Raw genomic sequence first — 17,175 nt, 5'->3', positions numbered from 1 at the left:
CCTTAGCTGAATCAATTCCATGCCTTTCACTCCAAGGGGTATTGTCCATTCTGGTGTTATGCGGTTCCCACTACTGAATGAACTTCCAGTCTGCTTTATGCAGCCAAGAACCTTGCATTTTGTATCAGAGGAAGGGGCTTGTACCATGTCCTCCACCCCCCGCCACCAAATGCAAGCCTTATTTGAGGAGGGAAGATCAAAAAAAGAAAAAAATCTAAAGAAGTGCTTTTGCTTTGAGAAAAACAATTTGGCTCTCTGCTTCCTCCCACAATGACATTTGAGTGCAAACATTTATCTGCACCATGTGGCTTCATTGGTCTTTGATTTATAGCCGCCTTTTTAAAGCAATTCATGTATCTTATTTAACACTCACATCAAGCTCCCAGAAACACGGTGGCTACTTTTTTTGCACATTAAATCCTCATACACCAGTCTGTAGGCTTATGTTTCCATATGGCAGCTGTGGGGAGGGCATGGCTGGGGGAGATGTATAAGCACGCCCACACATACAGGAAACTTCTTGAAGTGTATTTTTTTTTAAATTTAAAAAATCCTTTACTAAACAGGTTAGGGAGTTTTACTGTTCTGAGTAATGTAGCAAATTAAAAACGAGGAATCAGACAATGACAGTGGGATTTGCAGCACTAAATTATTCACTGTGTGGTCTGGTCCTCTCCATAGCAATGGAAGGGAACACCTGCCACATTAACAGGGATGGCAGGCTGATTATAAATGTTAGCTTACCACTATCTGAGCCAACAAATGTCCTCAACTGGCTCATGTCCCAGACAAGGTCAAGGAACTCAGCTATTAAACACCTTTAACATGTTTTGAGGTCGAAACTTGAATACACACACGAAATAAGAACTTGAATTGCTCTGCTTTTTTATTTTATTTGCTTGATAGTGGATGGAATATAACCTGAATCATCACAATGCAGTGGATTCTAATGAAATGAAACTCCCTAAACTGATAAGAGATGTATCAAATTTACAACAGCCCTATGGAAGCATGTGCTTTTGTTGTTGTTTTAGGATTAAAATATACCATAGCTCTCAACATTATTTTAGATGCTGCCAGTTCCAGTCATATGTCAGCTGAAAGAATTCCATCAAAAATGGAAACAGGAGGGGGAAATGTCATCTCCCTCCCTTTTCTGTCCCATGTCTGGTAAAGAAATAAATCCAGTGACTTTGATGGGTACAGCAACACAAATGATGTTATCTTTGGCCGAAGGCGAACAGTAGCTGAATGGAAACAATGCCACATGTGACTAATATATGGCAGGATGAAAAAGGATGCCTTCTTACATCCCTAATGATGGACTGGTTGGAAGATGTCGTTGTGGTACATAGGTGACTGCACCCAGTACTCTTTCTTCTCTCCCTCTGGTAACTGGAGATACCAATGAAATGGATCACTGATGGGACACACATTTTGAAACTATCTAGCACTATTCCAAGCATTGCTTTTTCTTGCTAGTTTCTTTAGATGTCTTTGTATTTAGAGGATCATGATCCGAGGACAAGTGTGGTGTAGTGGTTAGGAGCAGTAGACTTGTAATCTGGTGAACCGGGTTCACGTCTCCGCTCCTCCACATGCAGCTGCTGGATGACCTTGGGCCAGTCACACTTCTTTGAAGTCTCTCAGCCCCACTCACCTCACAGAGGGTTTGTTGTGGGGAGGAAGAGAAAGGAGATTGTTAGCCGCTTTGAGACTCCCTAGGGTAGTGATAAAGCGGGATATCAAATCCAAACTTTCTTCTTCTTCTTCTTCTTGAGGCACAATACTGCAACTTACCTTATTACTGCCAAATTTCAAAATCCCTGTTAAGCAGACACGTGCTTTTAAATCCCTTCTTGCAGAAATTGAGGAGAGGGGCCAGGGATGCACCATATCTCACAACATTAGAATTTAAAGATATGATACCCAGATTGCAAAAGGCCAACTCTTGAGCTCTGAAGAGTATCTAATGAAACAGTTTTAAAAAAACAAACCCACAAAAATTATTTACCTTTTTAGGTTCTGATATGTTATTAACATAAATAGTGTAGACGCCACTTTTGTTGAAGCCAGCTTGGTATGCATCAGCACAGTCTCTGAATGGCCTGTCATCTTCTCGTTTTGTATTCTTTAGTACAACTGAAAAACAGAAAACGAGTATGGTGTTGACATCAGCAGTAACAGCCGCGTTGCAGTGTTATTTCTAATGGTGTATTTTTTGTTAATGGTTGCTCTAATATTTTACAATGTGGTGACATAAAAATACTTTCATAAATAGATAATATAATATACAAAAATTGGAGGCATTTAATTCAGTGACAAGCAGAGTGATACCACAGCCTGAGCAACTGAGTCTAGGTTATCCTGGTCAAAGGGCGGATCCACACTTGTGGTTTTTAACGTTAAGGAAGGGTTAAGGAATGCTTTTGATAATGTAGACGGACGCATGGCATCCTACTTTTTATGTTCATAAAATGTTATTACCTTGTCTTTTTATCACTTAATTTTTAATTGTTTTATGCTGCTATATCGGTGCAACACTGCTCATATGTCCCTAGGTAGTGTTTTGTCTGGGGTTTTTGCATTCAAACTCTGACCCCCCCTCCCATGGTATTCAAGGGGCAGATAACAAAGGAAGCAGAGGGAGAGAGGAAGAATTAAAATGCGATACCAGAAGATGGAGCACAGCAACCAGTGACCACCAGCAGCATTTTGGAAAATGGTGTGGCCATGTATTACTTACATTTGATGGGGGGGGGGACCAAAGGTAAAAAACGTTTTGATTAACAAGTATGCCCTGTGACATTTTAGGATGACATATCTAATAGTGTTCCAATAGGGGGAAATAATGCTCAACAGGTCAGTGTAGATCCAGCCCAAGAACAGCTGCAGTTGGTGAATTAGCCTACACTGGGCAGAAGCATTCATAGCCACAAAAGCCACTTAAGTGATAAGCCCTGAAGAAAGAGGCAAGTCCTCACCTGGTGCCTAAAGAGATGGGGAGTGTTGATGCTACCTGGACCTCATGGGGAAGTGAGGACGATAACCCGGACAATGAGGTCCAGCTCTGAGGGCCTTCTGGCGGTTCCCTCACTGCGAGAAGTGAGGTTACAGGGAACCAGGTAGAGGGCCTTCTTGGTAGTGGAACCCGCCCTGTGGAACGCCCTCCCACTGGATGTCAAGGAAATAAACAACTACTTGACTTTTAGAAGACATCTGAAAGCAACCCTGTTTAGGGAAGTTTTTAATGTCTCATGTTTCATCATGTTTTTAATATTCTGTTGGGAGCCGCTCAGAGTGGCTGGGGAGGCCTAGCCAGAAGGTGAGGTATAAGTAATAAATTATTGTTGCTGCTGCTGCTGCTGCTGTTACTGAGAAGGCCTTCAGCAAGGTACAGACCTCTCCAGCAAATAATACAGTAAATCAGGGGTCAGCAAACTTTTTCAGCGGGGGGCTGGTCCACTGTCCCTCAGACCTTGTGGGGGGCCAGACTATGTTTTGAAAAGAAGAAGAAGAACGAACTCCTATGCCCCACAAATAACCCAGAGATGCATTTTAAATAAAAGCACACATTCTACTCATGTAAAAACAAGCTGATTCCCGGACCGTCCGTGGGCCAGATTTAGAAGGCAACTGGGCCAGATCTGGCCCTCGGGCCTTAGTTTGCCTACCCATGCAGTAAATTAACAGACAGAAATAAACAGCTACAGGTTTAATGGAGAAAGCTTCCCTAACCTGCCAAAATGCCTGTTTAAAGCACACAGTATCTGCTGACCAACGAAGGTGGAAGCCCTATGTTTAAGTTATGCTACGATACATAAAACTCACATTACCTATTAACGGCAGGATTCGTGACTCACAATCTGTTGGCACTATATAAATGTTAAATAGTAGCAGCAGTAAAAGTTTTACGGAGGGATCTTAACGTCTTTTGTTACACTTAGAGAGGGAAAAGGCAACAGAGCTACTGTTACATTGCCAGATTAGCACATACTCTCTCCCTTTTATTATCAAGGAAAACATCCATTTGCTGCCTTCTTCACCTCACTTTTCTTTTGAGTCCCTAGCACAGCCCGATGGATGAGGCCCAGAGTTTATTGTTTTAGGCTGTTTATCTTGAAAGAAAAATCAAGGCAGCTTAGAAGTCAAACAGTGGGAAAATAGAATGAGAAATCGGAACAATAAAATAGGGTGCTGTTGGCTTCATTCATATGTTATCATCAGTCTGGGTTGCTGAAAGATTGCTCAGATAAAAAAGATTTTATCTTCCTCTGGGAAGCAAATTCCACTAAATAACGGCTAAGGCTATAAAGGCTTGCCAGTTGCCTTGAAGCTCTGATAAAGAGAAAAGGCAGAACCCGGAACAGCCCCCGTCTTGCTGAGCAAGAAGGCTTCTATGAGAAGCTCCCTGTGTTATGCTGGTCCCAGGCCTTAAAAAATGAAGTCAGCATATTGAACCTTACCTAGAAGAACTTTAGCTAAAACAATTGTTTTGTAAAGGTAAAGGGACCCCTGACTGTTAGGTCCAGTCGCGGACGGCTCTGGGGTTGCGGCGCTCATCTCGCTTTATTGGCTGAGGGAGCCGGCATACAGCTTCCAGGTCATGTGGCCAGCATGACTAAGCTGCTTCTGGTGAACCAGAGCAGCACACAGAAACGCTGTTTACCTTCCCGCCGGAGCAGTACCTATTTATCTACTTGCGCTTTGACGTGCTTTCGAACTGCTAGGTTGGCAGGTTGTTTTGTAACCTAGGCCAAATACAAATTCCAGCAGCTGATCCGATCAACAGATGTCACCATATTCTATCATTCCAGCTGGAGTGAATTGCATGCTGTGATTGCTATCCAAGGTAGAATCCTGCTATTTTTATGGTAGATGTTTTGTTTCCTGTAAGTCACCACCACCAAAAAGCACTTGCAGGAAGGAATCCAACAGGTAGAGGGTTTTTTTGCTTTTTTTTTTTTTTACAATCACACACATTCTCTACCTGCTGAATTTCTGGGGGAAAGTTTTTATTTATGGCAACAGAATATTGTTTCTCCAGCAGGGTAGTCATTGATTGTCCTCATACTCCCCCATCTATTATTTTAAATATTTATTAGTTGTTTTTTCTTACAAATCTGTCTATATATTTATCTGTTTACGAAAAAATAAATATAATTTTTTTAAAAAAAGTTTAGTACACACAGAAATTCAACAGGTGGATCATTTACAATCACACATATTCTCTATCTGTTGAATATCTGTCTCCGATTTTATTACTAAACAATAGGAAAAAAATGGCAGGAATGTTTTATTGTGAAGAAGGACTGCATGAAGAAAATGAAATACAAGCTTGATAACTCAGTTCCTTTTGTTTTTACATCAAATCAGGAATCTCAGCATGGTGTGGTGGAACAATAATTCCATTACAGGTGCGTTTCCCCCAAAATAAAACTGGCATGAAAACTGAGCTGCCAAGCAATTGTGTTCCTTAAAGACTGATGCATTTCCTCTTTCTTTCTCTTTTTTGTGTGAGCAATGAAAACCTTTGCCTTCTTGGCAAAGTTCCAATTTGTAATTACTCCAGGATGGAACTACGTTCTCTTGTATCCAAACGAAATGACTTCTGTGCCAAGAATTATCTTCCAGTCACTACCCTTGTGCACCTCTATTCTATCTTCCCTTACTTGCTCCCCCCCTAAACTGAACCCCCCCCCCAACATTGTAACCCTTTCCTCCTCTAGGAATGTTGCTCCAGTCCCTTGATCATTTTGGTTACTAGTTAACAAGCAGCTCTTAGAGATTTAGATTCAGGTAAGTAGCCGTGTTGGTCTGACGCAGTCGAAATAAATAAAAAAATTTCCAGTAGCACTTTATAAGCACATGAAAGCTTATACCTAGAACAAACTTAGTTGGTCTCTAAGGTGCTACTGGACATTTTATTTATTTATTTAGAGATTTAGGATATACTTCTTTAAGACACTTAGGTAAAGGTAAAGGGACCCCTGACCATTACGTCGAGTCGTGGCCGACTCTGGGGTTGCGGCGCTCATCTCGCTTTATTGGCCGAGGGAGCCAGCATGACTAAGCCGCTTCTGGCGAACCAGAGCAGTGCACGGAAACGCCATTTACCTTCCCGCTGGAGCAGTACCAATTATCTACTTGCACTTTGACGTGTTTTCGAACTGCTAGGTTGGGAAGAGCAGGGACCGAGCAACGAGAGCTCACCCCATCCTGGGGATTCGAACTGCTGACCTCTGATCGGCAAGTCCTAGGCTCTGTGGTTTAACCCACAGTGCCACCCGCGTCCTAGCAGTAAATCTGGGAGACCAGCAAAGCCAATGTGGTGCACTCCAGAATTTGGTGACTACAACTCTCATCAGCCCAAGCCAGCACAGCCAATCATCCACAACATCTGAAGTGCATCACATTGGCTACCCATGCTGCAGACATCAGTAGGATTCACAGTTAAACATGAAAGACCATAATAACCTAATACTAGAAGACATGCTTCTACTTTGCATGCAGAAGATCCTGGGTTCAGTCCCTGGGATGTCCAAACATGCCTGGTAGGGTTGCCATATTTCAATAAGTGAAAATCTGGACAGAAAAGTTGTTGAGCTTATTTCTGCAAAACCGCAAAGAGATTTTGAGCTTTCTCCTTAGGAAAATCAGCAAAAACAACACTGCTGACATCAGCTGCCATACGTCCGGATTTCCCCGGACATTTAGCAGATTTTCTGCCTGGACACTGCTTGTGGCAGAAGACTTCTTCCTGAAACCTGGAGATCTGCTCTCAACCTGTAAACCATTGTGAGTGATATAGAACAATGGTTTGACTGAGTATATGGCAGCCTCTTCATGATCTGGCTTACATTAAAAGCTGAGCCTAGCTTGCCTCTCCTTCCTTGAATTTGCTCTGTAACTGGAAGTGGACCAGTCACATCCCTGTGGACGGAATGCTAGAATGAATGGGCATTTACTCTCTCCACAGAGATAATTCTGGCTAAGAAGAAAAGGGCAGCAGCAGTAAGGTATCCATGTACTGTAGGCTGTTCGGCCTCTTTACTACATTGGATTATGATCCTAGGGAGCAATGTATATTGTGTGTTTTAATAACCACGATAGTGCTGTGCCTGCCCTTTTTTAAAAAAAAAACACGCCCTCATTTCACAGCCACTTTGGAACCTTTTTTTGGCTGGGAAGTGAAGCATAAATGCAAATAAACATTTGTGGGTATATAGTGATCTTTGATATCAGTTGCTGGGAAGCAACAGTGGGAGAAAGTTATTGCATTCATGTTCTGCTTTTGGTTTTCCTTAGGCATTTGTTTGGCTGCTGCAGGAAACAGGATGGTGGACTAGATCGGCCTTTGGTCTGATGTGGCAGGGTTCTTTTTAATGTTTAAATATGCACTAATTAATGTTTAATTATCATGTTTAATTTGCTAAGCGGAGAGGTTCAGCTGCAGAAGCTTGTCTGTTTTATACCTATTTATGGGGTGGGGTATAATTAATCACAGGAAGACTTCAGAATTCCCAGTACCTTGTGCTAGACAAGATAACCAAGTCTGGGGTGTAGATAGAACCTTGCTGACTGTCACTCAGCAACAATGCAAGATTGAATTACTATACTCTCTTTTAAGGCCAAACTACATATATATATATTCACTCACAACATCAATTGTTGTGTTGAATATCAATTAAACATTTCCTCGCATCTACCAGACTCCCTGTTGTTTTTGTCCATTGAGTTGGGAAAGATGGAGGGCACAAGGAGAAGGGGACAACAGAGGACGAGATGGTTGGACAGTGTTCTCGAAGCTACCAACATGAGTTTGACCAAACTGTGGGAGGTAGTGGAAGACAGGAATGCCTGGCGTGCTCTGGTCCATGGGGTCACAAAGAGTCAGACATGACTAAACAACAACAACCATATTCACTAATGCATGGGGAAGGGCTGTAGCTTAATGAGAGAACATCTGCTTTTCATGCAGAAGGTCCTAGGCTCAATCTCCAGGTAAAGAGCACCCCACCTGAACTCCCAGATGCTGGTGCTGCCAGTTGATGTACTGACCTAGACAAACCAATGGTCATACTTCATGTGTTCCTGCGTTGGTGTGAATAGATTCTGAATTGTCCTCATATGGAGTCAGGAACTTTCCTTTGATCAACTAAAGATTGTCCAACGCTAGTTTAGTAATTCCCAAACCCCTGATAATAATGTGATATTATATATCAGAGGATGTTGAGAAAAGGCTGTGTCAAGCAAAATTAATTTTGATTTACTCAGTAATCTAAGATCTGACACAATGAATAAGAAATTCAAAACATAGTATTTACTGGTTCCGATGTAAATTAACCAATCCTATTACTAATCGAAGGATGCTTATCTTGATACTAGCATATTTCAACATTTCCTGACATTTCTAATCACATGTTGATATAATGAAGGATGTAGTGCTTTGTGGCTTTTCAAATATCTGTCAAATATGGTTGTTATATTAACCTAAAACTGACTTTTCCTGATTGCATACTTGACTATTCAACAGTGATCGCAGACATGGGTTTGTGATCCCATTTGTTGGTGAGACTGTTGATCCTACTCATTACTAAGATTGTATAGTTCCATTCAAAGTTCAGCTAATGAGAGTCGAAACTTTCTTGTAGGTTGGTAGAGACAAAAACTCTGATGTATAAACCAGTTGCATTTGCACCTAAGTCACCATGATCCCCAGTGACAGTAGAGCCACCATGTTCCACCACAGCAGAGACCTCTAACTTTCCTATGGTCACAAAGAGCACACCATTTCAGGTGCTCCATTTCAGGTCTGGGGGCTGCCCTTTCAATGATCCCTACTGGTTGGAAAGCAAATGAGACCTGGGAGAGGTTGACAGGGCCTAGAGAAATATAAAGGCTCTGCAGGAGTAGGGACTTTGTTATGAACAAGTGGTTGACTCTGATGCCTCCTGGGGATCTGTCTGTGATTCTGCAAGCCCTGTGTACCACCATCTTTGCTATGTGGAACTGTAGTGATATGCTACTCTTGTCATCCTGGGTTTTGAACATGTACTTGGTTCACCCAGGTTGACCCAGGGTCCCTTCAACACCCCACTCTGTTTAGTCCAGCCTTTCCCAAGGCAAACACAAGTCCCAGCTCAGCCACAATTCTCACTGTTATGCTCTCTCAAGGGATTGTTCTGAGGATAAAACTTCCATGGGTGCTGCTTTAATACAAACATATCAATATAGGCTTGTATCATGCATGTGTTATGAAACTTACCGTGGAAATCTCTTGGCACTTACTAGTCCCACTCAGTCCATTGGTAGGACTGGTCCTGGTGGCTACCTAGCAAAATCTTCAAAAATGGGAGTCCGGTTGCTGTGCTTCAGCTTAGAAGCTAGCCTTGGAACTCATCCCTGTCCCAACAATTCCTTAATCTGTCTTACTCTTGCCCACTTAACTATGCTTAAGTTCTACTCATATGACATTTCTGTGAGGTCAGATGGGGACATGCAGAACTTGGGGGGGGGGGCATCTAGCAACCCACTGAATCATACCATAGTAAGTCTGAAAGTCTACATTATAATCTTAGGTGTTAAATTGGATAATGGCTTTACAATCCACAAGGAGCATAATTCAGTACCCAATGGTCATTTGATTCTGAATGTGTTCAAGTAAGTTGGCCTAAGCAGGTATTTGGAAAATATAGCTTTATCCTCAGAATGACATGCTAATAGAAATCTGGGACAGAATTGACTCAATAAGATGGCAGTCATTGTATTAGAGACATTCTGGGGGAGAAATCCGTAACCACCCCGATTTAATTGTTCAAGCATATGCCATCTTACCTCCTTCTTTAGAACAAAGACTGACCAAGTTGTGAACGGTGTCCATGAGCTCCAGCTGTTGTTTTTGCAGAATACTGTTATTGGTGGTTGCCTTACTCAGCTGCCTCTCCAGTTCTTGGATGATGTAGGTCTGACGTGAAACCAAGCCTTGCAGGTTCTCTTTCTCCTCCTTCAACGTATCCAGCTCCCCTTTATGTCTTTCTTCCATTTCAAGGATTTTGTGTTCCAATAAACTAGTAGGGGCAAAACACATCAATACCACATCTTTGTTAGAGCTAGTGTATGGGAGTAGCTGGGTGGAGAATCAAGCAGAGGAGATGAGAGGCTGCAGGTCATTCATTCATTACATTTATATCCCGCCATTCCTCCAAGGAGCTCCACATGGTACCCATGGTTGTCCATCTCATTTTGCCCTCACAACCACCCTGTGAGGTAGGTTAGGCTGAGAGACAGTGATTGGCCAAGGCTGCGGAGTGGGGACTATTATCTTAGTCTCCCAGGTCTTAGTCCATCACTCTAACTAGTACATCACGCTGACTGTCTTTTATATGTGGAAGGGGCCCAAAGCCTTTGAGAACCAACCCAGCTCTGGAGGGTAGCCTCCCAGCGATAGGAGTGATTGCATCTGTCACTTTTGGTTTCTCAGTTTCTCAATTTCCCACTCTTAGTTTCAGCTCTCCACATTTCCACATCAGTTTGCAACTTTTTATTTTAATACATCCTCATGAAAATGCATCAGCATTGAACTGCAACTTTCTGTTAAAATACACAATTTTTTTGAGGGGGGATTCCCAATACAGTGGGCAGCTAGCATCTGCAAAGAATAAGAGGATAAGGGGGGGAGGAGTGAAGGAGAAGCACACTAGCCCAAAGCTCACCTTATTATTACTAAAAACTATAGTCAAGGCATGCCTGCCCATGTGGTGGGCTGAAGTTGCCACCTTGGGTGGTGGAATCCTGCGGGGCAGCACTTGTGCAGCAATGGCCTCTTCTGGCAAGATCTCGTGAGAGTTCTGTGAGATCTTGCCAGAAGAAGCCACTGCCATGTGACCTAGGCAACTGAGGCTTCTGCAGGAAAGGGCACCTCACGTTTTGCCACAGGTGGTTAAACAGGATGGGTCCCCCCCGACCACAGTTTATCATTACAGCAGAAGAGTCTACACTAAAATACAGCACTGAGTTGCATTTAAAGTGTGATTTCAAGACAGTTTGGAGGTTACTGGCTGGAGAAATGGCAAAGGGAGCAGAAATGAGTTTCGAAAAGCCTAGTGAGCCCCTCATTGCTCATCCTCAGAGGAGCAACATAACGCAGGCCTGTTTCTGGATAATACTGCTGACAAACATGGCCAAACCTTGACACCTGGCAACATACCATCGTTATAATGTGAATGGTTTCCTATCTGAAAACTAATATTTGGCTAAAGAGTAAAGGTGACTAGACTGACTATGGCTGCATGGAAAATAAAAATACCACCCACCCACCCCCGCGCGCATTTTATTACGATTCAGATTTCCAAGTGAGATAACATGTACAGCATACAGGAATATATTAAATATGTGTTTAGAAAAAGCAAGATGATGTAAGATCTTGTCTCTCTCTCTGTAAATGAGAGTGATACCCAGATCCTCGTGAGTCCCCTTGCCCCCATGTCTTTAGTTGTACTAGAATCCAATAACATTTAAAGTTAAAAAATATCAGTTTCTCCAAATCTACTTAATTTCTCTGTGAGGTGTCAGAGGAAATATGGCACCCTAACTGTTCTCAGATTAGCGTCTTTAGAGAACAGGGAAGTGAAAACCGACACAGCAAAGGTGATCCAGATAAAGAATATAATAGTTCATCCAAAGAGGAAATTAGGCACAAGCTAACATGATACTTTACTCTGCCAGAATTTCTTTCAGTGAAGTTGGCTTGTGCATGTTTGAAATATATTTTCATGGTGAATCAGAGGGCGTTCACTCTTCATTGAGAACTTCAGGCTACAACACGGGGACGGGGGAACCTTGGACCTGGGGGCAGAATGTGGCCTTCTCGGCGTCCCTCTCTGACCCTCAGTACTCTCTCCACAGACCCCTCTCAGGGTCACACAACTCAACACCCCAGATCCACACTCTCCTCAAGTGTTTGGGCCTAACCGGAATGTCATTGAACTACAAACACGCCTATTGCTTCCCTGAATGGAGGAGGCAGGTACGTATAGAAACCCCTGGTTTTTGTGTAGTTGAAATGTCCAAAGTAAGAGTCTCCTCCATTGCGCCAGCCACTTTTCTCTCTGGCCCCACCCGCCACTGGAATGCAGCCCTTTCTGGAAAGTTCCCCATGTGGGACCTGTTACGAAAAAGGAGCAATGCAGCAGAGTGCTCCAGGTGGCTGGAAAGCCAAACAGGATGTTGATGTTTTGGGACTGTACCGTGGGAACAAAGGACAGTCTATTCAGTGTACTGAGCACCGGATGTTAGCTCAGAGTGTCACATGATCTGTACTGGAAGTACATGGGAGGAGTTTTTCTCTCTCTGCTGTTGGTGATGAGAGAGTGCAGACACGATTCTCTGTACTGCTGGAAAGACAGGAATAAAGGCATGTAAATACATTTCTGTCTGTCTCTCTCCCCTCCCTGGGGATGGTAGGGGAGGAGTGGTGTGTTCTTCTCACGTTGAGAAGGATCGCCGATTGAGATCTCGCCTGATCTTGCCGGGAGTCGCAGACAGGGAGGTCAACAAGGATTCAAGCCGGGCACCTGGAGGGTGGCCAATTCCTCTGACTTTTGGCTTGAAACCGACAACCATGGTCCTCCTTATTATGGGATTTTTATTCCCACCCGCACTCAGATCTTGCTCCCAGTGGGATAGAAAGCTCGGAGTTTGGAGGAGTTGCCTCTCCTTTTGAGGTAGGTCTCCAAACAGCCAAGGTTCTTCTATCACAAGCATCTTTACATCTTTCTCTGGAAACTACATTTACGAAGGGGTCACCGACATCCTTTTTCTTGGCCTGCTCTCCTTCTTAGCCTGAAAGAGGAAAATATATGGCTTTCTCCCATTCCTCTCCCTGTGGGCACATCACTGCTATGGGCTTTGTTGGTTTCAGAGGAAGGAAGAGGGTTGGGGGACTGCAAATCTAAATGGGACATTTTCTTCTCCCACTCACTTTTCTCTGAGGTGAGCACTGTGAGCTCCTAAAAGCTGTATCTGCGCCTGATAATCTTCACTCACATCCCTAATCACCAGGTCTTACAGAGATGATTGGGGAGCATCTTCATAAATGGATGTGCATTTTGCCCCAGAGTTCCACTGGACACTATAGCAATGGACTACTCGTGGTAGTCCAGTATTAGCATCAAGACTCAGCATCATAAAACCACTCATGTGGTGCTGCTTGGAAGTTTTAGCATCAAAACCTTCCTGTTATAACAAGGAAGATGTAAATATATCCCATCTGCAGACCAGTCTTTTGATTCCGTATGCCAAAGATCATGCTTTTTATATTCACAGACTAACCAGTGGATTCAAGACTGCCAGTGATCCACGTGCTATCCAAGATTTAATTTGAAATTCCCCCCACATCCCTCTTAAGGCTTTTATTTCTGGATAACAGATCAGTGGCAGAGTGCCTTGAACACAGTTCATCTACCCAAACCTCGGGATATAATAGTATCCATATGTTATTGTTTTTATTGACTATCACAGACATTCAATGTGGGATGTTACATATGATAAACATATACTTAATTAAAGCCATGGATCTGCTTCTACACTCTGGAGTAATATTTTTCTAGAAAGGAAAAGTAATGAAAATGAAACACAAATATGCTTTCCATTTAAATTATAAAACATTTGATGTACAAGAAACACACCTCCTAAAAGCATAACTTTCTGTCTCACAAAGTGAAAAGTAGGAGGGATTATGGATTAGAAGAACATGAAAAGAGCCTTGCTGGATCAGGCAAAAAGCCGATTGAGTCCAGCCTCCCTGCTTCCCACCATGGCCAACCAGATGTTTCTGAGAAGCTCAAAGCAGTTAGTGCAGTTCTTATTCTTACAACCACTTCTGCTTGGCTTTTCTAGGATGCTCATAAGAAAGCTGTCCCCCACATAGGTAAAGGTAAAGGTAAAGGGGCCCCTGACCATTAGGTCCAGTCATGACTGACTCTGTGGTTGCGGCACTCATCTCACTTTATTGGCCGAGGGAGCTGGCGTTCAGCTTCCGGGTCATGTGGCCAGCATGACTAAGCCGCTTCTGGCAAACCAGAGCAGCGCACGGAAACGCCGTTTACCTTCCCACCGGAGCGGTACCTATTTATCTACTTGCACTTTGATGTGCTTTCGAACTGCTAGGTTGGCAGGAGCAGGGACCGAGCAATGGGAGCTCACTCCGTCACAGGGATTCGAACTGCCGACCTTCTGATTGGCAAGTCCTAGGCTCTGTAGTTTAACCCACAGCGCCACCAGTGTCCCCCACATACTGAACCCTCTATACACCATTTCTGCAACAATTTGTTTTTTGCTTTTCTTTTTTTGGTAGATCCTCATGAAAATATGCCAACATTTTAATGTGGTATTTTTTCCTAATACAGTCATACTTTGGTTCTCGAACAGAATCCGTTCCGAAAGTCCAGTCGACTTCTGTAAACGTTCGAAAACCAAGGTGCAGCTTCTGATTGGCTGCAGGAGCTTCCTGCACTCAATCGGAAGCAGCGGGGAAACTGCGTCAGATGTTCAGCTTCCAAAAAAACATTCAAAACTGGAACACTCACTTCCGGGCTTGTGGCATTCAGGAGCCAAAAACTTTGAGTGGCAAGGCATTCCAGAACCAAGGTACGACTGTAAATATGTACAGTCTGTACGACTGTAAAAATTTGTGTATGTTTTGAAAAATATACGCATTTTTGCAAGTGCTTTCCCCGAATCAAATGCATGTTTCTATGTTATTGTTGTGTGCATGTGCACTTTCGCACACACTTTATCTTAGTATATGCATTTTTGTACATACTGCTTGGGTGAAGACCTGCATTGCAAAATTCAGGAAAGCTTAGATTTCAAAGGATCTATGATGTACTGCTTCCTTGAGGAGGGAGGTTAAGTGGGGGTGTCTGTATATATCTGTTGATTTCCACAATGCAGCATGCTGTCTTGTTTGTTACCTCCCAGACAATATTTTACATAACAGTAAATTAATTCCCAGTAATGAGTCGGCCACGGGAGTTAGATTAGTGGAATGTTGCCTATGTCAAGGAAAGAAGAGAGATGGTAGCATTTTTAACCCCACTGACTGGGATGTTGTGGAATGAGGAAGCCTACAGATGTTTTACTGCTTAAGCAACAACACATCTGACCATTTATAGATAACAGTGACCTCATTGTGGGAGTTTACTATAGATCCCCAAGCCAAACGGAGGACATAGATGATGCCTTCCTGGAACAGATGGCCAAGCATGCAAAAGGAAGGGAGATAGTAGTAATGGGGGACTTCAATTACCCGGATATTTGTTGGATGTCAAACTCAGCCAAGAGCATAAGGTCAAACAGATTCCTCACTGGCCTTGCAGACAACTTCATTGTCCAGAAAGTGGGAGAAGCAACAAGAGGAACAGCCATTTTAGATCTGGTCCTAACCAATGTTGATGACCTGGTTAGTGGGGTAGAAGTGGAAGGATCATTAGGCGCGAGTGATCATGCTCTTCTGAAGTTTACTATACAGCGGAAAGGAGCAGCCAAGCATACTAGGACTCAATTTCTCGACTTTAAGAAAGCCGACTTCATAAAACTTAGGGAAGTGCTTGGTGAGATCCCATGGACAGTAATACTAAAAGGAAAGGGAGTTCATGATGGCTGGGAGTTTGTTAAGAGGGAGATAGTAAAAGCACAACTTCAGGCAATACCAATGAGACGGAAACATGGAAGGTGCCTAAAGAAGCCAGGGTGGCTATCTAAAGAACTTTTAACTGAGTTAAGATTAAAAAAGGATGTGTACAAAAAATGGAAAAGGGGGGAAACCACCAAAGAGGAATTCAAACAAATAGCCAACACGTGTAGACACAAAGTCAGAAAAGCTAAAGCACAGAATGAACTCAGGCTTGCTAGAGAGGTTAAAAGCAACAAAAAAGGCTTTTATGGGTATGTTCGCAGCAAAAGGAAGAACAAAGAAACAGTGGGGTCACTCAGAGGAGAAGATGGTGAAATGCAAACAGGGGACACAGAAAGGGCTGAACTCCTCAATGCCTTCTTTGCCTCAGTCTTCTCCGATAAAGAAAACAATGCCCGACCTGAAGAATTTGGAGCAAAGGATTCAGCAGAGGAAACACAGCCCAGAATAACTAAGGAGATAGTACAAGAATACTTGGCTAGTCTAGATGTATTCAAGTCTCCAGGGCCAGATGAACTGCATCCAAGAGTATTAAAAGAACTGGCAGATGTGATTTCAGAACCACTGGCAGTCATCTTTGAGAATTCCTGGAGAACAGGCGAAGTCCCGGCAGACTGGAGGAGGGCAAATGTTGTCCCTATTTTCAAAAAGGGGAAAAGAGAGGACCCAAATAATTACCGCCCAGTCAGTCTGACATCAATACCAGGGAAGATTCTGGAGCAGATCATTAAGCAAACAGTCTGTGAGCACCTAGAAAGGAATGCTGTGATCACCAATAGTCAGCATGGATTTCTGAAAAATAAGTCATGTCAGACTAACCTGATCTCGTTTTTTGACAGAATTACAAGCCTGGTAGATGAAGGGAACGCAGTGGATGTAGCCTACCTTGATTTCAGCAAGGCATTTGACAAGGTGCCCCATGATATTCTTGTAAAGAAGCTGGTAAAATGCGGTCTTGACTATGCTACCACTCAGTGGATTTGTAACTGGCTGACTGACCGAACCCAAAGGGTGCTCATCAATGGTTCCTCTTCATCCTGGAGAAGAGTGACTAGTGGGGTGCCACAGGGTTCTGTCTTGGGCCCGGTCTTATTCAACATCTTTATCAACGACTTGGATGATGGACTCAAGGGCATCCTGATCAAATTTGCAGATGACACCAAACTGGGAGGGGTGGCTAACACCCCAGAGGACAGGATCACACTTCAAAACGACCTTGACAGATTAGAGAACTGGGCCAAAACAAACAAGATGAATTTTAACAGGGAGAAATGTAAAGTATTGCACTTGGGCAAAAAAAATGAGAGGCACAAATACAAGATGGGTGACACCTGGCTTGAGAGCACTACATGTGAAAAGGATCTAGGAGTCTTGGTTGACCACAAACTTGACATGAGCCAACAGTGTGACGCGGCAGCTAAAAAAGCCAATGCAATTCTGGGCTGCATCAATAGGAGTATAGCATCTAGATCAAGGGA

General features: G+C 43.2%; 1 protein-coding gene across 1 annotated transcript in view; it reads right to left on the bottom strand.

Moving 5' to 3' along the window:
• Window positions 1–17,175, bottom strand: part of ANGPT1 (angiopoietin 1) — a 145,185-nt gene that overhangs the window by 40,210 nt on the left and 87,800 nt on the right. Inside the window, exons 4-5 of the mRNA XM_053395440.1 lie at window positions 9,838–10,070; window positions 2,015–2,142 (exon numbers count right to left, since the gene is read on the bottom strand). Of these exons, the coding sequence (XP_053251415.1) occupies window positions 2,015–2,142; window positions 9,838–10,070 (361 nt within the window). The remainder of the gene's footprint in view (window positions 1–2,014; window positions 2,143–9,837; window positions 10,071–17,175) is intronic.

Source organism: Podarcis raffonei, chromosome 7 (genome assembly GCF_027172205.1).
Source record: "Podarcis raffonei isolate rPodRaf1 chromosome 7, rPodRaf1.pri, whole genome shotgun sequence".
NCBI lineage: Eukaryota > Metazoa > Chordata > Lepidosauria > Squamata > Lacertidae > Podarcis > Podarcis raffonei.
This window is presented reverse-complemented; position numbering and strand designations above follow the sequence as displayed.